The 27002-nt window shown below is 49.1% G+C and overlaps 1 protein-coding gene across 1 annotated transcript in view; it reads left to right on the forward strand.

Moving 5' to 3' along the window:
• The first annotated feature begins 9206 nt into the window (after positions 1-9206).
• The window catches only part of snx15 (sorting nexin 15), a 21993-nt gene continuing 4197 nt past the window's right edge, over positions 9207-27002 (forward strand). Inside the window, exons 1-6 of the mRNA XM_064931027.1 lie at positions 9207-9538; positions 11647-11803; positions 12084-12199; positions 13253-13574; positions 17491-17658; positions 21460-21657. Coding sequence (XP_064787099.1) covers positions 9437-9538; positions 11647-11803; positions 12084-12199; positions 13253-13574; positions 17491-17658; positions 21460-21657 — 1063 coding nt within the window. The 5' untranslated portion in view covers positions 9207-9436. The remainder of the gene's footprint in view (positions 9539-11646; positions 11804-12083; positions 12200-13252; positions 13575-17490; positions 17659-21459; positions 21658-27002) is intronic.

Genomic DNA, 27002 nt, shown 5'->3' on the forward strand with positions numbered 1-27002 from the left:
GCTACTGTAGAATGTGTTCTGGAGTTCTGGTCTCTGAGGCTACTGTAGAATGTGTTCTGGAGTTCTGTTCTCTACGTGAGGCTACTGTAGAATGTGTTCTGGAGTTCTGTTCTCTGAGACTACTGTAGAATGTGTTCTGGAGTTCTGTTCTCTGAGGCTACTGTAGAATGTGTTCTGGAGTTCTGTTCTCTAAGTGAGGCTACTGTAGAATGTGTTCTGGAGTTCTGTTCTTGAAGTGGGTCTACTGTAGAATGTGTTCTGGAGTTCTGTTCTCTGAGGCTACTGTAGAATGGGTTCTGGAGTTCTGTTCTCTGAGGCTACTGTAGAATGTGTTCTGGAGTTCTGTTCTCTAAGTGAGGCTACTGTAGAATGTGTTCTGGGGTTCTGTTCTCTAAGTGAGGCTACTAAAGAATGTGTTCTGGAGTTCTATTCTCTGAGGCTATTGTAGAATGTGTTCTGGAGTTCTGTTCTCTGAGGCTACTGTAGAATGTGTTCTGGAGTTCTGTTCTCTGAGGCTACTGTAGAATGGATTCTGGAGTTCTGTTCTCTAAGTGAGGCTACTGTAGAATGTGTTCTGGAGTTCTGTTCTCTAAGTGAGGCTACTGTAGAATGTGTTCTCGAGTTCTGTTTTCTACGTGAGGCTACTGTAGAATGTGTTCTGGAGTTCTGTTCTCTAAGGCTACTGTAGAATGTGTTCCGGAGTTCTGTTCTCTGAGGCTACTCTAGAATGTGTTCTGGAGTTCTGTTCTCTAAGGCTACTGTAGAATGTGTTCTGAAGCTCTGTTCTCTCAGTGAGGCTACTGTAGAATGTGTTCTGGAGTTCTGTTCTCTGAGGCTACTGTGGAATGTGTTCTGGAGTTCTGTTCTCGAAGTGGGGCTTCTGTAGAATGTGTTCTGGAGTTCTGTTCTCTGAGGCTACTGTAGAATGTGTTCTGGAGTTCTGTTCTCTGAAGCTACCTTAGAATGTGTTCTGGAGTTCTGTTCTCTGAGGCTTCTGTAGAATGGGTTCTGGAGTTCTGTTCTCTGAGGCTACTGTAGAATGTGTTCTGGAGTTCTGTTCTCCAATTGAGGCTACTGTAGAATGTGTTCTCGAGTTCTGTTTTCTACGTGAGGCTACTGTAGAATGTGTTCTGGAGTTCTCTTCTCTGAGGCTACTGTAGAATGTGTTCTGTGTTTCTGTTCTCTAAGTGAGGCTACTAAAGAATGTGTTCTGGAGTTCTATTCTCTGAGGCTATTGTAGAATGTGTTCTGGAGTTCTGTTCTCTGAGGCTACTGTAGAATGTGTTCTGGAGTTCTGTTCTCTGAGGCTACTGTAGAATGTGTTCTGGAGTTCTGTTCTCTAAGGCTACTGTAGAATGTGTTCTGGAGTTCTGTTCTCTAAGGCTACTGTAGAATGTTTTCTGGAGTTCTGTTCTCTGAGGCTACTGTAGAATGTGTTCTGGAGTTCTGTTCTCTAAGTGAGGCTACTGTATAATGTGTTCTCGAGTTCTGTTTTCTACGTGAGGCTACTGTAGAATGTGTTCTGGAGTTCTCTTCTCTGAGGCTACTGTAGAATGTGTTCTGGAGTTCTGTTCTCTGAGGCTACTGTAGAATGGATTCTGGAGTTCTGTTCTCTAAGTGAGGCTACTGTAGAATGTGTTCTGGAGTTCTGTTCTCTAAGTGAGGCTACTGAAGAATGTGTTCTCGAGTTCTGTTTTCTACATGAGGCTACTGTAGAATGTGTTCTGGAGTTCTGTTCTCTGAGGCTACTGTAGAATGTGTTCTGGAGTTCTGTTCTCTACGTGAGGCTACTGTAGAATGTGTTCTGGAGTTCTGTTCTCTGAGACTACTGTAGAATGTGTTCTGGAGTTCTGTTCTCTGAGGCTACTGTAGAATGTGTTCTGGAGTTCTGTTCTCTAAGTGAGGCTACTGTAGAATGTGTTCTGGAGTTCTGTTCTTGAAGTGGGTCTACTGTAGAATGTGTTCTGGAGTTCTGTTCTCTGAGGCTACTGTAGAATGGGTTCTGGAGTTCTGTTCTCTGAGGCTACTGTAGAATGTGTTCTGGAGTTCTGTTCTCTAAGTGAGGCTACTGTAGAATGTGTTCTGGGGTTCTGTTCTCTAAGTGAGGCTACTAAAGAATGTGTTCTGGAGTTCTATTCTCTGAGGCTATTGTAGAATGTGTTCTGGAGTTCTGTTCTCTGAGGCTACTGTAGAATGTGTTCTGGAGTTCTGTTCTCTGAGGCTACTGTAGAATGGATTCTGGAGTTCTGTTCTCTAAGTGAGGCTACTGTAGAATGTGTTCTGGAGTTCTATTCTCTAAGTGAGGCTACTGTAGAATGTGTTCTCGAGTTCTGTTTTCTACATGAGGCTACTGTAGAATGTGTTTTGGAGTTCTCTTCTCTGAGGCTACTGGAGAATGTGTTCTGGAGTTCTGTTCTCTGAGGCTGCTGTAGAATGTGTTCTGGAGTTCTGGTCTCTGAGGCTACTGTAGAATGTGTTCTGGAGTTCTGTTCTCTACGTGAGGCTACTGTAGAATGTGTTCTGGAGTTCTGTTCTCTAGGGCTACTGTAGAATGTGTTCCGGAGTTCTGTTCTCTGAGGCTACTCTAGAATGTGTTCTGGAGTTCTGTTCTCTAAGGCTACTGTAGAATGTGTTCTGAAGCTCTGTTCTCTCAGTGAGGCTACCGTAGAATGTGTTCTGGAGTTCTGTTCTCTGAGGCTACTGTGGAATGTGTTCTGGAGTTCTGTTCTCGAAGTGGGGCTTCTGTAGAATGTGTTCTGGAGTTCTGTTCTCTGAGGCTACTGTAGAATGTGTTCTGGAGTTCTGTTCTCTGAAGCTACCTTAGAATGTGTTCTGGAGTTCTGTTCTCTGAGGCTTCTGTAGAATGGGTTCTGGAGTTCTGTTCTCTAAGTGAGGCTATTGTAGAATGTGTTCTGGAGTTCTGTTCTCTGAGTGAGGCTTCTGTAGAATGTGTTCTGGAGTTCTGTTCTCTAAGTGAGGCTACTGTAGAATGTGTTCTGGAGTTCTGTTCTCTAAGTGAGGCTACTGTAGAATGTGTTCTCGAGTTCTGTTTTCTACGTGAGGCTACTGTAGAATGTGTTCTGGAGTTCTGTTCTCTAAGGCTACTGTAGAATGTGTTCCGGAGTTCTGTTCTCTGAGGCTACTCTAGAATGTGTTCTGGAGTTCTGTTCTCTAAGGCTACTGTAGAATGTGTTCTGAAGCTCTGTTCTCTCAGTGAGGCTACTGTAGAATGTGTTCTGGAGTTCTGTTCTCTGAGGCTACTGTGGAATGTGTTCTGGAGTTCTGTTCTCGAAGTGGGGCTTCTGTAGAATGTGTTCTGGAGTTCTGTTCTCTGAGGCTACTGTAGAATGTGTTCTGGAGTTCTGTTCTCTGAAGCTACCTTAGAATGTGTTCTGGAGTTCTGTTCTCTGAGGCTTCTGTAGAATGGGTTCTGGAGTTCTGTTCTCTGAGGCTACTGTAGAATGTGTTCTGGAGTTCTGTTCTCCAATTGAGGCTACTGTAGAATGTGTTCTCGAGTTCTGTTTTCTACGTGAGGCTACTGTAGAATGTGTTCTGGAGTTCTCTTCTCTGAGGCTACTGTAGAATGTGTTCTGTGTTTCTGTTCTCTAAGTGAGGCTACTAAAGAATGTGTTCTGGAGTTCTATTCTCTGAGGCTATTGTAGAATGTGTTCTGGAGTTCTGTTCTCTGAGGCTACTGTAGAATGTGTTCTGGAGTTCTGTTCTCTGAGGCTACTGTAGAATGTGTTCTGGAGTTCTGTTCTCTAAGGCTACTGTAGAATGTGTTCTGGAGTTCTGTTCTCTAAGGCTACTGTAGAATGTGTTCTGGAGTTCTGTTCTCTGAGGCTACTGTAGAATGTGTTCTGGAGTTCTGTTCTCTAAGTGAGGCTACTGTATAATGTGTTCTCGAGTTCTGTTTTCTACGTGAGGCTACTGTAGAATGTGTTCTGGAGTTCTCTTCTCTGAGGCTACTGTAGAATGTGTTCTGGAGTTCTGTTCTCTGAGGCTACTGTAGAATGGATTCTGGAGTTCTGTTCTCTAAGTGAGGCTACTGTAGAATGTGTTCTGGAGTTCTGTTCTCTAAGTGAGGCTACTGAAGAATGTGTTCTCGAGTTCTGTTTTCTACATGAGGCTACTGTAGAATGTGTTCTGGAGTTCTGTTCTCTGAGGCTACTGTAGAATGTGTTCTGGAGTTCTGTTCTCTACGTGAGGCTACTGTAGAATGTGTTCTGGAGTTCTGTTCTCTGAGACTACTGTAGAATGTGTTCTGGAGTTCTGTTCTCTGAGGCTACTGTAGAATGTGTTCTGGAGTTCTGTTCTCTAAGTGAGGCTACGTAGAATGTGTTCTGGAGTGCTGTTCTTGAAGTGGGTCTACTGTAGAATGTGTTCTGGAGTTCTGTTCTCTGAGGCTACTGTAGAATGGGTTCTGGAGTTCTGTTCTCTGAGGCTACTGTAGAATGTGTTCTGGAGTTCTGTTCTCTAAGTGAGGCTACTGTAGAATGTGTTCTGGGGTTCTGTTCTCTAAGTGAGGCTACTAAAGAATGTGTTCTGGAGTTCTATTCTCTGAGGCTATTGTAGAATGTGTTCTGGAGTTCTGTTCTCTGAGGCTACTGTAGAATGTGTTCTGGAGTTCTGTTCTCTGAGGCTACTGTAGAATGGATTCTGGAGTTCTGTTCTCTAAGTGAGGCTACTGTAGAATGTGTTCTGGAGTTCTATTCTCTAAGTGAGGCTACTGTAGAATGTGTTCTCGAGTTCTGTTTTCTACATGAGGCTACTGTAGAATGTGTTTTGGAGTTCTCTTCTCTGAGGCTACTGGAGAATGTGTTCTGGAGTTCTGTTCTCTGAGGCTGCTGTAGAATGTGTTCTGGAGTTCTGGTCTCTGAGGCTACTGTAGAATGTGTTCTGGAGTTCTGTTCTCTACGTGAGGCTACTGTAGAATGTGTTCTGGAGTTCTGTTCTCTAGGGCTACTGTAGAATGTGTTCCGGAGTTCTGTTCTCTGAGGCTACTCTAGAATGTGTTCTGGAGTTCTGTTCTCTAAGGCTACTGTAGAATGTGTTCTGAAGCTCTGTTCTCTCAGTGAGGCTACCGTAGAATGTGTTCTGGAGTTCTGTTCTCTGAGGCTACTGTGGAATGTGTTCTGGAGTTCTGTTCTCGAAGTGGGGCTTCTGTAGAATGTGTTCTGGAGTTCTGTTCTCTGAGGCTACTGTAGAATGTGTTCTGGAGTTCTGTTCTCTGAAGCTACCTTAGAATGTGTTCTGGAGTTCTGTTCTCTGAGGCTTCTGTAGAATGGGTTCTGGAGTTCTGTTCTCTAAGTGAGGCTATTGTAGAATGTGTTCTGGAGTTCTGTTCTCTGAGTGAGGCTTCTGTAGAATGTGTTCTGGAGTTCTGTTCTCTAAGTGAGGCTACTGTAGAATGTGTTCTGGAGTTCTGTTCTCTGAGTGAGGCTTCTGTAGAATGTGTTCTGGAGTTATGTTCTCTAAGTGGGGCTACTGTAGAATGTGTTCTGGAGTTCTCTTCTCTGAGGCTACTGTAGAATGTGTTCTGGAGTTCTCTTCTCTGAGGCTACTGTAGAATGTGTTCTGGAGTTCTGTTCTCTAAGGCTACTGTAGAATGTGTTCTGGAGTTCTGCTCTCTGAGGCTAATGTAGAATGTGTTCTGGAGTTCTCTTCTCTGAGTGAGGCTACTGTAGAATGTGTTCTGGAGTTCTGTTCTCTACTTGGGGCTACTGTAGAATGTGTTCTGGTGTTCTGTTCTCTGAGTGAGGCTTCTGTAGAATGTGTTCTGGAGTTCTGTTCTCTAAGTGGGGCTACTAAAGAATGTGTTCTGGAGTTCTATTCTCTGAGGCTATTGTAGAATGTGTTCTGGAGTTCTGTTCTCTGAGGCTACTGTAGAATGTGTTCTGGAGTTCTGTTCTCTGAGGCTACTGTAGAATGTGTTCTGGAGTTCTGTTCTCGAAGTGGGGCTACTGTAGAATGTGTTCTGGAGTTCTGTTCTCTGAGGCTACTGTAGAATGTGTTCTGGAGTTCTGTTCTCTAAGGCTACTGTAGAATGTGTTCTGGAGTTCTGTTCTCTGAGGCTACTGTAGAATGGATTCTGGAGTTCTGTTCTCTAAGTGAGGCTACTGTAGAATGTGTTCTGGAGTTCTGTTCTCTAAGTGAGGCTACTGTAGAATGTGTTCTGGAGTTCTGTTCTCTAAGTGAGGCTACTGTAGAATGTGTTCTGGAGTTCTGTTCTCTAAGTGAGGCTACTAAAGAATGTGTTCTGGAGTTCTATTCTCTGAGGCTATTGTAGAATGTGTTCTGGAGTTCTGTTCTCTGAGGCTACTGTAGAATGTGTTCTGGAGTTCTGTTCTCTGAGGCTACTGTAGAATGTGTTCTGGAGTTCTGTTCTCGAAGTGGGGCTACTGTAGAATGTGTTCTGGAGTTCTCTTCTCTGAGGCTACTGTAGAATGTGTTCTGGAGTTCTGTTCTCTAAGGCTACTGTAGAATGTGTTCTGGAGTTCTGCTCTCTGAGTGAGGCTACTGTAGAATATGTTCTGGAGTTCTGTTCTCTAAGTGAGGCTACTGTAGAATGTGTTCTGGAGTTCTCTTCTCTGAGTGAGGCTACTGTAGAATATGTTCTGGAGTTCTGTTCTCTAAGTGAGGCTACTGTAAAATGGGTTCTGGAGTTCTCTTCTCTGAGGCTACTGTAGAATGTGTTCTGGAGTTCTGTTCTCTAAGTGAGACTCATGTAGAATGTGTTCTGGAGTTCTGTTCTCTAAGTGAGGCTACTGTAGAATGTGTTCTGGTGTTCTGTTCTCTGAGTGAGGCTTCTGTAGAATGTGTTCTGGAGTTCTGTTCTCTAAGTGGGGCTACTAAAGAATGTGTTCTGGAGTTCTATTCTCTGAGGCTATTGTAGAATGTGTTCTGGAGTTCTGTTCTCTGAGGCTACTGTAGAATGTGTTCTGGAGTTCTGTTCTCTGAGGCTACTGTAGAATGTGTTCTGGAGTTCTGTTCTCGAAGTGGGGCTACTGTAGAATGTGTTCTGGAGTTCTGTTCTCTGAGGCTACTGTAGAATGTGTTCTGGAGTTCTGTTCTCTAAGGCTACTGTAGAATGTGTTCTGGAGTTCTGTTCTCTGAGGCTACTGTAGAATGGATTCTGGAGTTCTGTTCTCTAAGTGAGGCTACTGTAGAATGTGTTCTGGAGTTCTGTTCTCTAAGTGAGGCTACTGTAGAATGTGTTCTGGAGTTCTGTTCTCTAAGTGAGGCTACTGTAGAATGTGTTCAGGAGTTCTGTTCTCTAAGTGAGGCTACTGTAGAATGGATTCTGGAGTTCTGTTCTCTAAGTGAGGCTACTGTAGAATGTGTTCTGGAGTTCTCTTCTCTGAGTGAGGCTACTGTAGAATATGTTCTGGAGTTCTGTTCTCTAAGTGAGGCTACTGTAGAATGTGTTCTGGAGTTCTGTTCTCTAAGTGAGGCTACTGTAGAATGTGTTCTGGAGTTCTGTTCTCTACTTGGGGCTACTGTAGAATGTGTTCTGGAGTTCTGTTCTCTACTTGGGGCTACTGTAGAATGTGTTCTGGTGTTCTGTTCTCTACTTGGGGCTACTGTAGAATGTGTTCTGGAGTTCTGTTTTCTTTAAGTGAGGCTACCAAAGAATGTCTTCTGGAGTTTTGTTCTCTACGTGAGGCTACTGTTGAATCAGTGGAATCTATTCAATTCCAGTTGTGTAGTATTTGTTGGAGTGTATCATTCTACAGACATGAACTAACTCAGGCACTGCATGAATACGCAGAAGGGAAAGGATACAGCCTGGTCTCAAAGACTAGACTTCACAAAGTAAATGTCAATCCGGGATACTGAAATGAGTATGATATGTTATGTTCGGTATGGCTACATTCTGTAGTATTCGGCGCATGTTATTTTATTTGTTGATTGGGTCATTACATATAGCTGATAAGCCGGTGACATGTTTAACCTTCCTCCATCTCTCTCTCAATTTCAATTTAAGGGCTTTATGGGAAAAATATGTTTACATTGCCAAATAAAGTGAACTGGAACAACAAAAAGTGAACAGTAAATATTATACACTCAAACACAAGTTCCAAAATAATAAAGACATTTCACATGTCATATTATATATAGTGTTGTAACGATGTGCAAATAGTTTTAAAGTAGAAAAGGGAAAATAAATAAGCATAAATATGGGTTGTATTTACAATGGTGTTTGTTCTTCCCTGGTTGCCCTTTTCTTGTGGCAACAGGTCACAAATCTTGCTGCTGTGATGTCACACTGTGGAATTTCACCCAGTAGATATGGGAGATTATCAAAATTGGATTTGTCTTCAAAACAATTTGTGGGTCTGTTTAATATGTGTCTCTAATATGGTCATACATTTGACAGGAGGTTAGGAAGTGCAGCTCAGTTTCCACCTCATTTTGTGGGCAGTGAGCACATAGCCTGTCTTCTCTTGAGAGCCATGTCTGCCTACGGCGGCCTTTCTCAATAGCAAGGCTATGTTCACTGAGTCTGTACATAGTCAAAGCTTTCCTTATGTTTGGGTCAGTCACAGTGGTCAGGTATTCTGCCACTGTGTCCTCTCTGTTTAGGGACAAATAGCATTCTAGTTTGCTCTGTTTTTTTGTTAATTCGTCCCAATGTGTCAAGGAATTATCTTTTTGTTTTCTCATGATTTGGTTGGGTCTTATTGTGTTGCTGTCCTGGGGCTCTGTGGGGTCTGTTTGTGTTTGTGAACAGGCCCGGGACCAGAGCATCTCTCTCTCTCTCTCTAAATGCCAATTTAAGGGCTTTATTGGCATGGGAAATGTAATCTCTCTCTCGCTCATGATAGGGTCATTACATATGCTTGACTGGCTGGTGACAAAAGATAGATAGCGCCCCCTGTGGGTTACTTATGGTAATTGAATATGGTCAAATAAAACATGCCCCTTATAACATTGCTAACCTATCATATGTTAACCTATCAGTATTATATATATATATATATATATATATATATATATATATATATATATATATATATTTATCCATAGATTCAATAAAAGGCTTATAGTGTAAACTTTTCATATAAAAGTTGAATCTCTGAGAAAAAAAAGTCAACTCAACTGTGAGCTAAATTACCTGACGATGTCTCCCTTCAGCAGAGAGTGTCACTGCTCACGCAAAAACCACGCCACCAACCAGGAAGCTGTGGAGTCGTCACCAGTTACCACAGCCACAAAGTCATAATAATTGCTAAATCCCGCCTATTTCTACAATCTGATTTTTAAACCTAACCATAATCGCACTGCTAACCCTGTGCCTAATTATAACCTTAAATTAAGACCAAAAAGTACATTTTTGTTTTCATTCATTTTTACGATATACACATTTTGACTTTGTGCGTGTGGTAATTAGTGACAACCACAACAAGTGTATACATCTGTACTCCACACGGCGATGTCTCGGAAGAAAGAGAAAGAAGATTATTACCGTTTTTTCTCGGTGACAGAACCACGCACACACGAGAAGGGACACACGGAATATAAAGTCACCGCAAGGGTCGGTTTGTCAAGTCGTCTTATCTTGTATCTTAGTAGCGTCAGCCACTATGTAGCTGGTTAGCGTTAGCCATTTTAATGCATTGTTTTGACTGTCAGCAATAGTCTTGTCTATAGCTAGCTAATAGAGACTTTGTCAGGGTGTCAAGATAGACTTATACAATGCATATATATATGTGTGTGTGTGTGTGTGTGTGTGTGTGTGTGTGTGTGTGTGTGTGTGTGTGTGTGTGTGTGTGTGTGTGTGTGTGTGTGTGTGTGTGTGTGAATATGTGCTCAATAGACAGTGGTCCAATATCTCTGCTCTCAAGCACATTTATTAGCTAATCAATTCCAAAGGAGCATTGTTGGAAACTCGTGATTTGTTGCATGATTTCAGCATTGAACCCCTCGTGACTTGACCCCTTTGGGTAGTTTTATACCCCCCCCCCCCCTTCTCTACACACATCCTCCTCCTCCAACTTGCCTTCTCGCTGCTGATAGTATTGCTGACTGTGCATGTAAATCCTCCTATCATGTGAAGTGAACACCTTTAAAATCAAAGGTCATGTGTTTCGGGTAAGAAGAATGCCCCTCTCCCCTCTAGTGTGATTACTACCTCTGAGGGTATAGAGCTTGAGGTTAGTCACCTCATACAAGTACCTGGGAGTATGGCTAGAAGGTACACTGTCCTTCTCTCAGCACTAATCCAAGCTGCAGGCTAAAGTTAAATCTAGACTTGGTTTCCTCTATCGTAAATCACTCCTCTTTCACCCCAGCTGTCAAACTAACCCTGATTCAGATGACCATCCTACCCATGCAAGATTAGAGACTTCATTTATAGATCGGCAGGTGCTCAGGCGGCTAGATGTTTTTTACCATTCGGCCATCAGATTTGCCACCAATACTCCTTGTAGGACACATCGCTGCACTCTATACTCCTCTGTGAACTGGTCATCTCTGTATACCCGTCACAAGACCCACTGGTTGATGCTAATTTATAAAACCCTTAGGCCTCACTCCCCCCTATCTGAGATATCTACTGCAGCCGTCATCAATCACATACAACACCCGTTCTGCCAGTCACATTCTGTTAAAGGTTGCCAAAACACACACATCCCTGGGTCTCTCCTCTTGTCAGTTAACTGCAGCTAGAGACTGGAATGTCCAGCAAAAACCACTCAAACGAGTATCTCTACAGTCCAAGACTCAATCATGGACACTCTTACTTACACTCGTGGCTGCTTCGTGTGATGTATTGTTGTCTCCACCTTGCCCTTTGTGCTGTTGTCTGTGCCTGATAATGTTTGTACCATGAGTTGCCTAGCTAAATATAAAAACAGGAAGTTCGTACTATAAACGTATTCTATGTAAATGCGGTACACACATCACTATGTTTACTTTCGATGAATTACCCTTGTCCTTTCCTTCCACCTGTCTCTCTCCCTCTTGCTTCTTTTGCTCCTCTTCTCCCTCCATCCCTTCTCTCTCTCTCTCTCTCTCTTCCTCTCTCCCTCTTGCATCTTTCGCTCCTCTTTTCCCTCCATCCCTTCTCTCTCTCTCTCCCTCTTGCTTCTTTCGCTCCTCTTCTCCCTCCATCCCTTCTCTCTCTCTCTCTCTCTTGTCTCTCTCTCCTCTCTTCCTGTCTCTCTCCTCTCTTCCTGTCTCTCTCTCCTCTTCCTGTCTCTCTCTCCTCTTCCTGTCTCTCTCTCTCTCTCCCTCTTGCTTCTTTCGCTCCTCTTTTCCCTCCATCCCTTCTCTCTCTCTCTCCTCTTCCTGTCTCTCTCCTCTCTTTCTGTCTCTCTCTCTTCCTGTCTCTCTCTCTCTTCCTGTCTCTCTCTCTCTCTTCCTGTCTCTCTCTCTCTCTTCCTGTCTCTCTCTCTCTTCCTGTCTCTCTCTCTTTCTTCCTGTCTCTCTCTCTCTCTCTCTTCCTGTCTCTCTCTCTCTTCCTGTCTCTCTCTCTCTTCCTGTCTCTCTCTCTCTCTCTCTCTCTCTTCCTGTCTCTCTCTCTTCCTGTCTCTCTCTCTCTCTCTCTTCCTGTCTCTCTCTCTCCTCTCTTCCTCTCTCTCTCTCTCTCTCTCCTCTCTTCCTGTCTCTCTCTCTCTCCTCTCTCCCTGTCTCTCGCTCTAGTTTGTCTCCAAGCGTCGTCCAGAGGACGTCAAAGAGGTGATAGTATGGAGGAGGTACAGTGAACTGAAGAAGCTATATGGAGAGCTGTCCTACACACACAGAAACCTGTTCAGGAGACAGGAGGACTTCCCTTCGTTCCCTGGCGCTCAGCTCTTTGGTACGACCCAGTTGAAGTGATACTCCAGAACTTTTGCATCATTTCAGCCAGTAGTTGTGCTCGAGCCAAAACGGGTCTCCGTTTTTTGTGTGCTTACAGTTTTCCGTTTCGTATGATATGTTACATCCTCATTTATTTATCTTTTCAAAAATGTTTTGTAATTTGGGATGATATGTTACGAAACCAATTCGTACAGTACTCTCTCTTCTCTCTGTCTCTCTCTCTGTCTCTCTCTGTCTCTCTCATTCTCTCTCTCTCTCTCTCATTCTCTCTCTCTCAGGTAGGTTTGATGAAGGGGTGATCGAGGAGAGGAGGAGTGCAGCTGAGGTCATGCTACTATTCACCACCAATATCCCTGCTCTCTACAACAGCCCTCAGCTTAAGGACTTCTTTAGGGTGAGAAACATAGAAATAACCAAACATTCCTTCCGTTAGCTGGCAATTACCGGCCAAAATGACAGGGAGGAAGAAAACGAAAAAAGTCCCAATGTAAAAAAAAAAAAAAACGATGCTTTTTTATTATGTTATGTTATTATTTATTATTGTTATTATTTATTATTGTTATGTTTATCGGTCTATTGTTATCTTACGTATCCAACACAACTATCACACGTGCACAACATACAGAGACTATTTTGAGCGTGAATTCTCCTGTTGCTCCTCAACTTCTGACTATTTCTGAGTGAGGCTACTGTAGAATCTGACTATTTCTGATCTAGTCCTGTGTGGCTCAGTCGGTAGAGCATGGCGCTTGCAACGCCAAGCGTCGTGGGTTCGATTCCCACTGGGGCCACCCATATGCAGTAGTGGCCCCAGCCGACTTGTAAGTCGCTTTGGACAAAAGCGTCTGCTAAATGGGATATATTATTATTATATTTAGTGATCGATGACAACCGAGCTCGCTGCCCAGACGTACATAATTACAAAGAGGAGATTCTCCTGATTTAAAATGGTGCCCAACTTGAAAAAAATCCAAATATACACATTGTGAGATATTTGGCGAAATAGATAGTCATGCCTATATTAGGAAACGACCTCAGAGTTCCATGAGTATTTGTTTACAGTTGTTTACATTTGATCTATAAATAAGGAGAGCAGGTCTCATTGGCAACTATAGAGACGCTGCCATTGTGACATACTACAACAAATTTGGGATTTGAACTTTCAGAAGGCGATTTGGTGCCACAGTGCTCAATAGAACTAATAGGAGCTGGCAGGGTGAAAAATGCCCTAAAATCGTCAAATTAGTCAACTAAACTCTCTCTACCCATCTATCTCCCTCCCCTCGCTATCCCTCTCTCCCCCTCCCCTCTCTCCCCCTTCCCTCTCTCTACCCATCTATCTCCCTCCCCTCGCTCCCCCTTCCCTCTCTCTACCCATCTATCTCCCTCCCCTCGCTCCCCCTCTCTCCTCCTCCCCTCTCTCTACCCCTCTCTCCCCCTCCCCTAGGGTGGTGAGGTGATCAGGCCGTTAGACCCCTCTCCTCTCTCCTCCTCCACCCCCCTCCCTCCCCCCCTCATCCCCCTGCCACAGCGTCGAGGCTCAGACTGTGAACCTGCGGCGGAGGAGGAGGGGACCGAGGCCCCTATCCAACCCCAGAAGCTGGGGCTTTCACTGGGCGCGGATCTAGTCGAGCCTGAGGTTGCAGCTGAGGCCTACAGTGAGATGGGGGGTTGTCCTACTCCAGTAACACCTACAGCTGAGGAGGAGGAGGAGGAAGAGTTAATGGACCTTCCTGATGTACCCGGCGATCTGAAGCTAGACGACAGAGGTAGAAGAAACATAGAGAAACGCACAACACACCCGAGCCATTTTTAACGTAGATATTTTTCATTTTTTAAAACAACTATTTGAGAGACGTTGGTTAAATTATTTTTATAGCCGTTTTCATTCTGTTTTCTTCTGAAATCAATGTGCACATTGTACAGTTTCTCGAGAGATAAATCAGATCAAGTCCAAACTGTGCAATGCATGTTGGGAGTTGTAGTTTCCAACAGGCCAACATTTGACATTTGTTCAGTGTAGAAATCAGCAGAAACGAAAAGTCTACAGCTCTTCAGTCAAATGTAGCATCCTCCTTTTCTCCTATACTTTCTCTGCAATCAACTGGAAACTGGGGTTGAAAGCATTATGGTATAGCTTAGTGGTTAGAGCGGGTAGCTTAGTGGTTAGAGCGGGTAGCTTAGTGGTTAGAGCGGGTAGCTTAGTGGTTAGAGCGGGTAGCTTAGTGGTTAGAGCGGGTAGCTTAGTGGTTAGAGCGGGAAGCTTAGTGGTTAGAGCGGGAAGCTTAGTGGTTAGAGCGGGAAGCTTAGTGGTTAGAGCGGGTAGCTTAGTGGTTAGAGCGGGTAGCTTAGTGGTTAGAGCGGGTAGCTTAGTGGTTAGAGCGGGTAGCTTAGTGGTTAGAGCGGGTAGCTTGGTGGTTAGAGCGGGTAGCTTGGTGGTTAGAGCGGGTAGCTTAGTGGTTAAAGAGGGGGTAGCTTAGTGGTTAGAGCGGGTAGCTTAGTGGTTAGAGCGGGTAGCTTAGTGGTTAGAGCGGGTAGCTTGGTGGTTAGAGCGGGTAGCTTGGTGGTTAGAGCGGGTAGCTTAGTGGTTAGAGCGGGTAGCTTGGTGGTTAGAGCGGGCAGCTTGGTGGTTAGAGCGGGCAGCTTGGTGGTTAGAGCGGGCAGCTTGGTGGTTAGAGCGGGCAGCTTGGTGGTTAGAGCGGGCAGCTTGGTGGTTAGAGCGGGCAGCTTGGTGGTTAGAGCGGGCAGCTTGGTGGTTAGAGCGGGCAGCTTGGTGGTTAGAGCGGGCAGCCTGGTGGTTAGAGCGGGCAGCCTGGTGGTTAGAGCGGGCAGCCTGGTGGTTAGAGCGGGCAGCCTGGTGGTTAGAGCGGGCAGCCTGGTGGTTAGAGCGGGCAGCCTGGTGGTTAGAGCGGGCAGCCTGGTGGTTAGAGCGGGCAGCCTGGTGGTTAGAGCGGGCAGCCTGGTGGTTAGAGCGGGTAGCTTGGTGGTTAGAGCGGGTAGCTTGGTGGTTAGAGCGGGTAGCCTGGTGGTTAGAGCGGGTAGCCTGGTGGTTAGAGCGGGTAGCCTGGTGGTTAGAGCGGGTAGCCTCCCAACCCAACACACACACACCCCCCCCTCCCAACCCAACACACACACCACCCCGCCTCCCAACCCAACACACACACCACCCCGCCTCCCAACCCAACACACACCACCCCGCCTCCTAACCCAACACACACACACACCACCCCGCCTCCCAACCCAACACACACACACCCTCCCAACCCAACACACACACACCACCCCGCCTCCCAACCCAACACACACACACACCCCCCGCCTCCCAACCCAACACACACACACCCCCCGCCTCCCAACCCAACACACACACACCCCCCGCCTCCCAACCCAACACACACACCCCCCGCCTCCCAACCCAACACACACACACCCCCCGCCTCCCAACCCAACACACACACCACCCCGCCTCCCAACCCAACACACACACACCACCCCGCCTCCCAACCCAACACACACACCCCCCCCCGCCTCCCAACCCAACCCACACACACCACCCTGCCTCTCAACCCAACACCTCACCTCCCAACCCAACACACACACACACACACCACCCCCGCCTCCCAACCCAACACACACACACCACCCCCGCCTCCCAACCCAACACACACACACCACCCCCGCCTCCCAACCCAACACACACACACCACCACCGCCTCCCAACCCAACACACACACACCACCCCGCCTCCAAACCCAACACACACACACACCCACACCCCCCGCCTCCCAACCCAACCCACACACACCACCCTGCCTCCCAACCCAACACCTCACCTCCCAACCCAACACACACACCACCCCGCCTCCCAACCCAACACACACACACCACCCCGCCTCCCAACCCAACACACACACACCACCCCCCGCCTCCCAACCCAACACACACACACCACCCCCCGCCTCCCAACCCAACACACACACACCACCCCCGCTCCCAACCCAACACACACACACCACCCCCGCCTCCCAACCCAACACACACACACACCACCCCGCCTCCCAACCCAACACACACATCACCCCGCCTCCCAACCCAACACACACACCACCCCGCCTCCCAACCCAACACACACACACACCCCCCCCGCCTCCCAACCCAACACACACACACACCCCCCGCCTCCCAACCCAACACACACACACACCCCCGCCTCCCAACCCAACACACACACACCCCCCGCCTCCCAACCCACACACACACCACCCCGCCTCCCAAACCAACACACACCCCCCCGCCTCCCAACCCAACACACACACACCACCCCCGCCTCCCAACCCAACACACACACCCCCCCGCCTCCCAACCCAACACACACACACCCCCCCGCCTCCCAACCCAACACACACACACCCCCCGCCTCCCAACCCAACACACACCACCCCGCCTCCCAACCCAACACACACCCCCCCGCCTCCCAACCCAACACACACACACCACCCCCGCCTCCCAACCCAACACACACACACCCCCCCGCCTCCCAACCCAACACACACACCCACCCCCGCCTCCCAACCCAACACACACACACACCACCCCGCCTCCCAACCCAACACACACACATCACCCCGCCTCCCAACCCAACACACACACCACCCCGCCTCCCAACCCAACACACACACACCCCCCCGCCTCCCAACCCAACACACACACACCCCCCGCCTCCCAACCCAACACACACACCCCCCCGCCTCCCAACCCACACACACACCACCCCGCCTCCCAAACCAACACACACCCCCCGCCTCCCAACCCAACACACACACACCACCCCCGCCTCCCAACCCAACACACACACACCCCCCGCCTCCCAACCCAACACACACACACCCCCCCCGCCTCCCAACCCAACACACACACCACCCCGCCTCCCAACCCAACACACACCACCCCGCCTCCCAACCCAACACACACACACCACCCCCGCCTCCCAACCCAACACACACACACCACCCCCGCCTCCCAACCCAACACACACACACCCCCCCGCCTCCCAACCCAACACACACACACCACCCCGCCTCCCAACCCAACACCTCACCTCCCAACCCAACACACACACACACCACCCTGCCTCCCAACCCAACACCCCGCCTCCCAACCCAACACACACACACACCCCCCCGCCTCCCAACCCAACACACACACCACCCCGCCTCCCAACCCAACACACACACACCCCCCCGCCTCCCAACCCAACACACACACACACCACCCCGCCTCCCAACCCAACACACACACACCCCCAGCCTCCCAACACACACCACCCCGCCTCCCAACCCAACACACAACACACACACCCCCCCCGCCTCCCAACCCAACACACACACCCCCCAGCCTCCCAACCCAACACCGCCCCCCCCCCGCCTCCCAACACACACACCCCCCGCCTCCCAACCCCTCCTTGGTCTTTCACAACCGTGCAGTTGAACGACAGGGGATGAGGAGAGGAAGCCTCTTCGAGGGCTTCCTGCCAAAATGACAAAGAAGTGTCGCTCTGGATAAGAGCGTCTGCTAAATGACTTAAATGTAATGTAATGTAAAAGTGTCTGTCCTGTGGTGTCCCGTCTCGATGTCCTGGACATTTGCCTTCCTGGCTTTACTGTTATTGGTGCTTCTCTTCCCTAGCTCTTAATCCGTTCCAGCCCTGCGTCCTCAGAACAGACCAATCACAGTCTCAGGAGGAGTTTGATTCGCTGTTCGATTCCGTGATGCGGGAGGAGCCTTCAGAGGAAGTACCGCCCCCTACTCTCTCCGACAACGACCTCGCCATCTTCGACCCCTGTGCTAAAGAAGGTCAGAGGTTACACACACACACACACACACACACACACACACACACACACACACACACACACACACACACACACACACACACACACACTCAATCAATCAAGTGCCACCACAGATATGTCACTTTTTATCCAGTTACTGGAAACAGCAACATTACAAAACCACAGCGACATGACACACCCTCTCTATCACACCATCCCTCTCTATCACACTATCACTCTCTATCACACTATCACACTCTCTATCACACTATCACTCTATCACACTCTCTATCACACTATCACTCTATCACTCTCAATCACACTATCACTATATATTACACTCTCTATCACACTATCACTATATATTACACTCTCTATCACTCTCTATCACACTATCACTCTCTATCACACTATCACTCTCTATCACACTCTCACACTCTCTATCACACTCTCTATCACACTCTCTATCACACTATCACTCTATCACACTCTCTATCACACTATCACTCTCTATCACACTATCACTCTCTATCACACTCTCTATCACACACTCACTCTCTATCACACTCTCTATCACACACTCACTCTCTATCACACTTTCACTCTCTATCACACTCACTATCACTCTCTCACACTTTCACTCTCTATCACACTATCACTATCTATCACTCTAAATCACACTTTCACTATCTATCACTATCTATCACACTCTCACACTCTCTATCACACTATCAATCTCTATCACACTCTCACACTCTATCACACTCACTATCACACTCACTATCACTCTCTATCACACTCACTATCACTCTCTATCACACTATCACTATCTATCACACTTTCACTCTCTATCACACTATCACTCTCTATCACACTCTCTATCTCTCACACTCTCTATCACACTTTCACTATCTATCACACAATCACTATCTATCACACTTTCACTATCACTCTCTCTCACTCTCTATCACACTATCAATCTCTCTCACACTCTCTATCACACTCACTCTCTATCACACTATCAATCTCTATCACACTAATTAAAAAAAAACGTATCTCTCCAGAAATAAGTCTCTCACTGTTGCTGCCTGTTATCGATCCCCCTCAGCTCCCAGCTGTGCCCTGGACAACATATGTGAATTGATCGCCCCCATCGATCTTCAGAATTTGCGGTCAAACGACCACCCCTCATCACTGTCAAATGCTCCCTAAAACACTTCAGCGAGCAGGCCTTTCTATTCGACCTGGTCCAGGTATCCTGGAAGGATATTGACCTCATCCCGTCGGTAGAGGATGCCTGGTCATTCTTTAAAAGTGCTTTCCTCAACATATTAGATAAGCATGCTCCGTTCAAAAAATGTTGAACCAGGAACAGATATAGCCCTTGGTTCACTCCAGACCTGACTGCCCTCGACCAGCACAAAAACATCATGTGGCGGACTGCAATAGCATCGAATAGTCCCCGCGATATGCAACTGTTCAGGGAAGTCAGGAACCAATACACGCAGTCAGTCAGGAAAGCAAAGGCTAGCTTTTTCAGGCAGAAATTTGCATCCTGTAGCTCCAACTCCAAAAAGTTCTGGGACACTGAAGTCCATGGAGAACAAAAGCACCTCCTCCCTGCTGAGGCTAGGTAACACTGTCACCACTGATAAATCTACAATAATTGAGAATTTCAATAAACATTTCTCCACAGCTGGCCATGCTTTCCTCCTGGCTACCCCAACCCCGGCCAACAACTCCGCTCCCCTCGCAGCTACTTGCTCAAGCCTCCCCAGCTTCTCCTTCACCCAAATCCAGATAGCAGATGTTCTGAAAGAGCTGCAAAACCTGGACCCGTACAAATCAGCTGTGCTTGACAATCTGGACCCTCTATCTCTGAAACTATTGTCCAACCCCTATTACCAGCCTGTTCAACCTCTCTTTCGTGTCGTCTGAGATTCCTAAAGATGGGAAAGCTGCCGCGGTCATCCCCCTCTTCAAAGGGGGTGACACCCTAGACCCAAACTGTTATAGACCTATATCCATCCTGCCCTGCCTTTCTAAAGTCTTCGAAAGCCAAGTTAATAAACATCACCGACCGTTTAGAATCTCACCGTACCTTCTCCGCTGTGCAATTCGGTTTCAGAGCTGGTCATGGGTGCACCTCAGCCACGCTCAAGGTCCTAAACGACATCATAACCGCCATCGATAAGAAACATTACTGTACAGCCGTGTTCATTGATCTGGCCAAGGCTTTCGACTCTGTCAATCACCATAATCTTATCGGCAGACTCAACAGCCTTGGTTTCTCAGATGACTGCCTCACCTGGTTCACCAACTACTTCTCAGATGGAGTTCTATCTGGCAATTTCTATGGGGGTGCCACAGGGTTCAATTCTCGGGCTGATTCTTTTCTCTGTATACATCAACGATGTCGCTCGTTGCTGGTGATTCCCTGATCCACCTCTACGCAGACGACACCATTCTGTATACTTCTGGCCCTTCTTTGGACACTGTGTTAACAAACCTCCAAACGAGCTTCAATGCCATTCAACTATCCTTCCGTGGCCTCCAACTGCTCTTAAACGCTAGTAAAACTAAATGCATGCTATTCAACCGATCGCTGCCCGCACCTGCCCGCCCGTCCAGCATCACTACTCTGGACGGTTCTGACTTAGAATATGTGAATGACTACAAATGCCTAGGTGTCTGGTTAGACTGTAAACTCTCCTTCCAGACTCATATTAAACATCTCCAATCCAAAATGTAAATCTAGAATCAGCTTCCTATTTCGCAACAAAGCCTCTTTCACTCACACCGCCAAACATACCCTCGTAAAACTGGCTTATCCTACCGATCCTCAACTTCGGCGACGTCATTTACAAAATGGCTTCCAACACTCTACTCAGCAAACTGGATGCAGTCTATTACAGTGCCATCCGTTTTGTCACCAAAGCCCCAAAAACGACCCACCACTGTGACCTGCATGCTCTCGTTGGCTGGCCCTCGCTACATATTCGTCGCCAAACCCACTGGCTCCAGGTCATCTATAAGTCTTTGCTAGGGAAAGCTCCGCCTTATCTCAGCTTACTGGTCACCATAACAACACCCACCCTTCGCAGGTATATCTCACTGGTCATCCCCAAAGCCAACACCTTCTTTGGCCGCCTTTCCTTCCAGTTCTCTGCTGCCAATGACTGGAACAAATTGCAAAAATTGCTGAAGTTGGAGACTTTTATCTCCCTCGCTAACTTTAAACATCAGCTATCTGAGCAGATAACTGATCGCTGTACACAGCCCATCTGTAAATAGCCCATCCAATCTACCTACCTCATCCCCATATTGTTTTTATTTACTTTTCTGCTCTTTTGTACACCAGTATTTCTACTTGCACATCTATCACTCCAGTGTTCATTTGCTAAATTGTAACTACTACGGCCTATTTATTGCCTTTACCTCCCTAATTTTACTACATTTGCACTCATTGTATATAGACTTTTTCTACTGTGTTATTGACTGTATGTTTTGTTTATTCCATGTGTAACTCTGTGTTGTTGTTTGTGTCAAACTGCTTTGCTTTATCTTGGCCAGGTCACAGTTGTAAATGAGAACTTGTTCTCAACTAGCCTACCTGGTTAAGTAAAGGTGAAATAAACAAATAAAATAAAACTCTATCACACCATCACTCTCTATCACACATACACCCTTAACAGCTTCTACCCCCATAAGACTGCTGAACAATTTGACTGCTGAACAATTTGACTGCTGAACAATTAATCAGATGGCCACCCGGACTGTCTTTTCTTCCTGTTCTTTATCATTCCTAATTTCTCTTGCCCAGACCAACCGAGCGCATCACACGACCAATCAGAACTTCTGTCGCTGCCCTTGCCCAATCCGGACGGCGGGGAGGCGGGCTATCTGAGGCAGGCAGCCAATGAGCTCACAGCTGCGATGGAAAGCGAGAAGGAGGGAGAGTACAGTACAGCCATACAAAAATACAAGACAGCTGTGGATTTACTCATCACTGGAGTGAAAGGTGAGAGGGATGATGGAGAGAGTGAGGGATGGAGAGATGGAGAGTGAGGGAGGGATGGAGTGAGTGAGGGAGGGAGGGATAGAGAGTGAGGAATGGGGGGATGGAGAGTGAGGGATGGAGAGAGTGAGGAATGGAGGGATGGAGAGAGTGAGGGAGGGATGGATGGAGTGAGTGAGTGAGGGATAGAGAGTGGGTGAGGGAGTGTTGGAGAGGGATGGAGGGTGAGGGAGGGATGGAGAGAGTGAGGGTGAGGGAGAGATGGAGGGTGAGGGAGAGAGGGATGGATGGTGAGGGAGAGAGGGATGGATGGTGAGGGAGAGAGGGAGGGATGGTGAGGGAGGGAGGGAGGGAGAGAGGGATGGTGAGGGAGGGAGGGAGGGAGAGAGGGATGGAGAGGGATGGAGGGAGAGAGTGAGGGAGGGATGGAGAGTGAGGGAGGGATGGAGAGAGTGAGGTAGGGATGTCGAGTGAGTGAGGGAGGGATGTCGAGTGAGTGGGGGAGGGATGGATGGAGAGAGGGTGAGGGATGGATGAAGAGTGAGGGATGGAGTGAGGGAAGGATAGGGAGGGGGAGAGTGAGGGAGGTATGGAGAGTGAGGGAGGGATTGATGGATGGAGGGAGAGGGAGGGAGGGAGGGAAGGAGAGATGGAAGGAGAGAGTGAGGGAGGGATGGAGGGAGGGATGGAGAGGGAGGGAGGGAGGGATGGAGAGTGAGTGAGGGAGGGATGGAGAGTGAGTGAGGGAGGGATGGAGAGAGTGAGGGAGGGATGGAGAGTGAGGGAGGGATGGAGAGTGAGGGAGGGATGGAGAGAGTGAGGGAGGGATGTCGAGTTAGTTGGGGAGGGATGGATGGAGAGTGAGTGAAGGATGGATGGAGAGTGGGAGGGATAGGGAGTGAGGGGTGGATGGAGGGAGAGAGAGTGTGAGGGATGGAGGGAGAGAGTGAGGGAGGGATGGAGAGTGATGGAGGGATAGAGAGGGAGGGATGGAAGGAGAGAGAGTGAGGGATAGGAAGGGAGGGATGGAGAGTGAGGGAGGGATGGAGAGAGTGAGGGAGGGATAGAGAGAGTGAGGGAGGGATAGAGAGAGTGAGGGATGGAGAGTGAGGGAGGGATGGAGAGTGAGGGAGGGAGGGAGGGATGGAGAGAGGGAGGGATGGAGAGTGAGTGAGGGACAGAGGGATAGAGAGTGAGTGAGGGACGGAGGGATGGAGAGTGTGAGGGAGGGATGGAGAGTGTGAGGGAGGGAGGGAGGGATATAGAGTGAGTGAGGGATGGATATAGAGTGAGTGAGGGAGGGATGGAGAGTGTGAGGGAGGGATGGAGAGTGTGAGGGAGGGATGGAGAGTGAGGGAGGGATGGAGAGTGAGGGAGGGATGGAGAGTGTGGGAGGGATGGAGAGTGTGGGAGGGATAGAGAGTGAGGGATGGAGGGTGAGGGAGGGAGGGATGGAGAGTGAGGGAGGGAGGGATGGAGAGTGAGGGAGGGAGGGATGGATGGAGTGAGTGAGGGATGGAGTGAGTGAGGGAGGGATGGAGAGTGAGGGAGGGATGGAGAGTGAGTGAGAGGGATAGAGAGTGAGGGATGGAGAGTGAGTGAGGGAGGGATGGCGAGTGAGGGATGGAGAGTGAGGGAGGGATGGAGAGTGAGGGATGGAGAGAGTGAGGGATGGAGAGAGTGAGTGAGGGATGGAGAGAGTGAGTGAGGGAGGGAGGGATGGAGAGTGAGTGAGGGATGGAGAGTGAGTGAGGGAGGGATGGATGGAGTGAGTGAGGGAGGGATGGAGAGTGAGGGAGGGATGGAGAGTGAGTGAGAGGGATAGAGAGTGAGGGATGGAGAGTGAGGGAGGGAGGGATGGCGAGTGAGGGATGGAGAGTGAGGGAGGGATGGAGAGTGAGGGAGGGATGGAGAGTGAGGGATGGAGAGAGTGAGGGATGGAGAGAGTGAGGGATGGAGAGAGTGAGTGAGGGAGGGAGGGATGGAGAGGGAGGGAGGGAGGGATGGAGAGGGAGGGAGGGAGGGATGGAGAGTGAGTGAGGGAGGGATGGAGAGTGAGTGAGGGAGGGATGGAGAGTGTGAGGGAGGGATGGAGAGTGAGTGAGGGAGGGATGGAGAGTGAGGGATGGAGGGTGAGGGATGGAGAGTGAGTGAGGGAGGGATGGAGAGTGAGTGAGGGAGGGATGGAGAGTGAGTGAGGGAGAGATGGAGTGAGTGAGGGAGGGATGGAGAGAGTGAGGGAGGGATGGAGAGTGAGGGATGGAGGGTGAGTGAGGGAGGGATGGAGAGTGAGGGATGGAGGGTGAGTGAGGGAGGGATGGAGAGTGAGTGAGGGAGGGATGGAGAGTGAGTGAGGGAGGGATGGAGAGTGAGTGAGGGAGGGATGGAGAGTGAGTGAGGGAGGGATGGAGAGTGAGTGAGGGAGGGATGGAGAGTGAGGGAGGGATGGAGAGTGAGGGAGGGATGGATGGAGAGTGAGGGAGGGAGGGATGGAGAGTGAGGGAGGGAGGGATGGAGAGTGAGGGAGGGATGGAGAGAGTGAGGGAGGGATGGAGAGAGTGGGGGAGGGATGGAGAGTGAGTGAGGGAGGGATGGAGAGTGAGTGAGGGAGGGATGGAGAGTGAGTGAGGGAGGGATGGAGAGTGAGTGAGGGAGGGATGGAGAGTGAGTGAGGGAGGGATAGAGAGTGAGGGATGGAGGGTGAGGGAGGGATGGCGAGTGAGAGAGGGAGGGTGAGGGATGGAGAGTGAGTGAGGGATGGATGGTGAGTGAGGGATGGAGAGTGAGTGAGGGAGGGATGGAGAGTGAGTGAGGGAGGGATGGAGAGTGAGTGAGGGAGGGATGGAGAGTGAGTGAGGGAGGGATGGAGAGTGAGTGAGGGAGGGATGGAGAGTGAGTGAGGGAGGGATGGAGAGTGAGTGAGGGAGGGATGGAGAGTGTGAGGGAGGGATGGAGAGTGAGGGAGGGATGGAGAGTGAGGGAGGGATGGAGAGTGAGGGTTGGATGGAGAGTGAGGGAGGGATGGAGAGTGAGGGAGGGAGGGATGGAGAGTGAGGGAGGGATGGAGAGAGAGAGGGAGGGAGGGATGGAGAGTGAGGGAGGGATGGAGAGAGTGAGGGAGGGATGGAGAGAGTGGGGGAGGGATGGAGAGTGAGGGAGGGAGGGTGAGGGAGGGAGGGATGGAGAGTGAGTGAGGGAGGGATAGAGAGAGAGTGAGGGATGGAGGGTGAGGGAGGGATGGCGAGTGAGAGAGGGAGGGTGAGGGATGGAGAGTGAGGGAGGGATGGAGAGTGAGTGAGTGAGGGAGGGATAGAGAGTGAGGGATGGAGAGTGAGGGAGGGATGGAGAGTGAGTGAGGGAGGGATGGAGAGTGAGTGAGGGAGGGATGGAGAGTGAAGGAGGGATGGAGAGTGAGTGAGGGAGGGATAGAGAGTGAGGGATGGAGGGTGAGGGATGGAGAGTGAGGGAGGGATGGAGAGTGAGGGAGGGAGGGATGGAGAGTGAGTGAGGGAGGGATTGAGAGAGTGAGTGAGGGAGGGATTGAGAGAGTGAGTGAGGGAGGGATGGAGAGTGAGTGAGGGAGGGATGGAGAGTGAGTGAGGGAGGGATGGAGAGTGAGGGAGGGATGGAGAGTGAGTGAGGGAGGGATAGAGAGTGAGGGATGGAGGGTGAGGGATGGAGAGTGAGGGAGGGAGGGATGGCGAGTGAGGGAGGGATGGAGAGTGAGGGAGGGATGGAGAGTGAGTGAGGGATGGAGAGGGATGGAGAGTGAGGGAGGGAGGGATGGAGAGTGAGGGAGGGAGGGATGGATGGAGTGAGGGATGGAGTGAGTGAGGGAGGGATGGAGAGTGAGGGAGGGATGGAGAGAGAGAGTGAGGGATGGAGGGTGAGGGATGGAGAGTGAGGGAGGGAGGGATGGCGAGTGAGGGATGGAGAGTGAGGGAGGGATGGAGAGAGGGATGGAGAGAGTGAGGGATGGAGAGAGTGAGTGAGGGAGGGAGGGATGGAGAGGGAGGGATGGAGGGTGAGGGAGGGATGGAGGGTGAGGGAGGGAGGGATGGAGAGGGAGGGTAAAGGAGGGATGGAGAGAGTGAGGGAGGTAGGGATGGAGAGAGTGAGGGATGGAGAGTGAGGGAGGGATGTCGAGTGAGGGAGGGAGGGATGGATGGAGGGAGTGAGTGAGGGATGGAGAGAGGGAGAGAGAGAGTGAGGGATGGAGGGATGGAGAGTGAGGGAGGGATGGAGAGTGAGGGATGGAGGGATAGAGAGGGAGGGAGGGATTGAGAGTGAGGGAGTGAGGGAGGGATGGAGAGAGTGAGGGAGGGATGGAGAGAGTGAGGGAGGGATGGAGAGAGTGAGGGAGGGATGGAGAGAGTGAGGGAGGGATGGATGGAGAGTGAGGGGTGGATGGAGAGAGAGAGTGAGGGGTGGATGGAGAGAGAGAGTGAGGGATGGAGGGAGAGAGTGAGGGAGGGATGGAGAAAGAATGAGGGAGGGATGGAGAGAGCGAGAGTGAGGGTGATATGCTTCTCACCAGAGGACAGGCTGTAGGCATTCCCATCTGCAACAGTTTGTGCATGTATTATATTATGAGTAGGTTTCGTTCGTTGTTGTTTTTTTTCAGCTGTTCATGCACACGGTTTTATCTCGATACAAGCAGGAGCTGGCTCGTCGAAGTCTACGCCCATTTTTTCCTGTGATTGGTCAACAGTAGGGATTCAACGAGGCACAGCTCGTTTTCATGCACATCTTAAAATACTACACCTAGTTCGTCAGACTAAGAACTCCTCGGCAATAACGTCAATTCTGATTATTTTGAGGAAGTGTATACTGGCTACGGTGCCACAAGCTAAACTATTTTAAGGGAGTTCAGACATTCACTTCTAGGACCTAAACCCAGTCCTAATATGCAGAGTTCTGCTAGGAGCTAAACCCAGTCCTCGTATGCAGAGTTCTGCTAGGAGCTAAACCCAGAGGGTATGCAGAGTTCTGCTAAGAGCTAAACCCAGAGGGTATGCAGAGTTCTGCTAGGAGCTAAACCCAGTTCTAGTATGCAGAGTTCTGCTAGGAGCTAAACCCAGAGGGTATGCAGAGTTCTGCTAGGTGCTAAACCCAGAGGGTATGCAGAGTTCTGCTTGGAGCTAAACCCAGTCCTAGTATGCAGAGTTCTGCTAGGTGCTAAACCCAGTCCTAGTATGCAGAGTTCTGCTAGGTGTTAAACCCAGTCCTAGTATGCAGAGTTCTGCTAGGTGCTAAACCCAGTCCTCGTATGCAGAGTTCTGCTAGGAGCTAAACCCAGAGGGTATGCAGAGTTCTGCTAGGAGCTAAACCCAGAGGGTATGCAGAGT

Source organism: Oncorhynchus masou, chromosome 23 (assembly GCF_036934945.1).
Source record: "Oncorhynchus masou masou isolate Uvic2021 chromosome 23, UVic_Omas_1.1, whole genome shotgun sequence".
NCBI classification, from domain to species: Eukaryota; Metazoa; Chordata; class Actinopteri; order Salmoniformes; family Salmonidae; genus Oncorhynchus; species Oncorhynchus masou.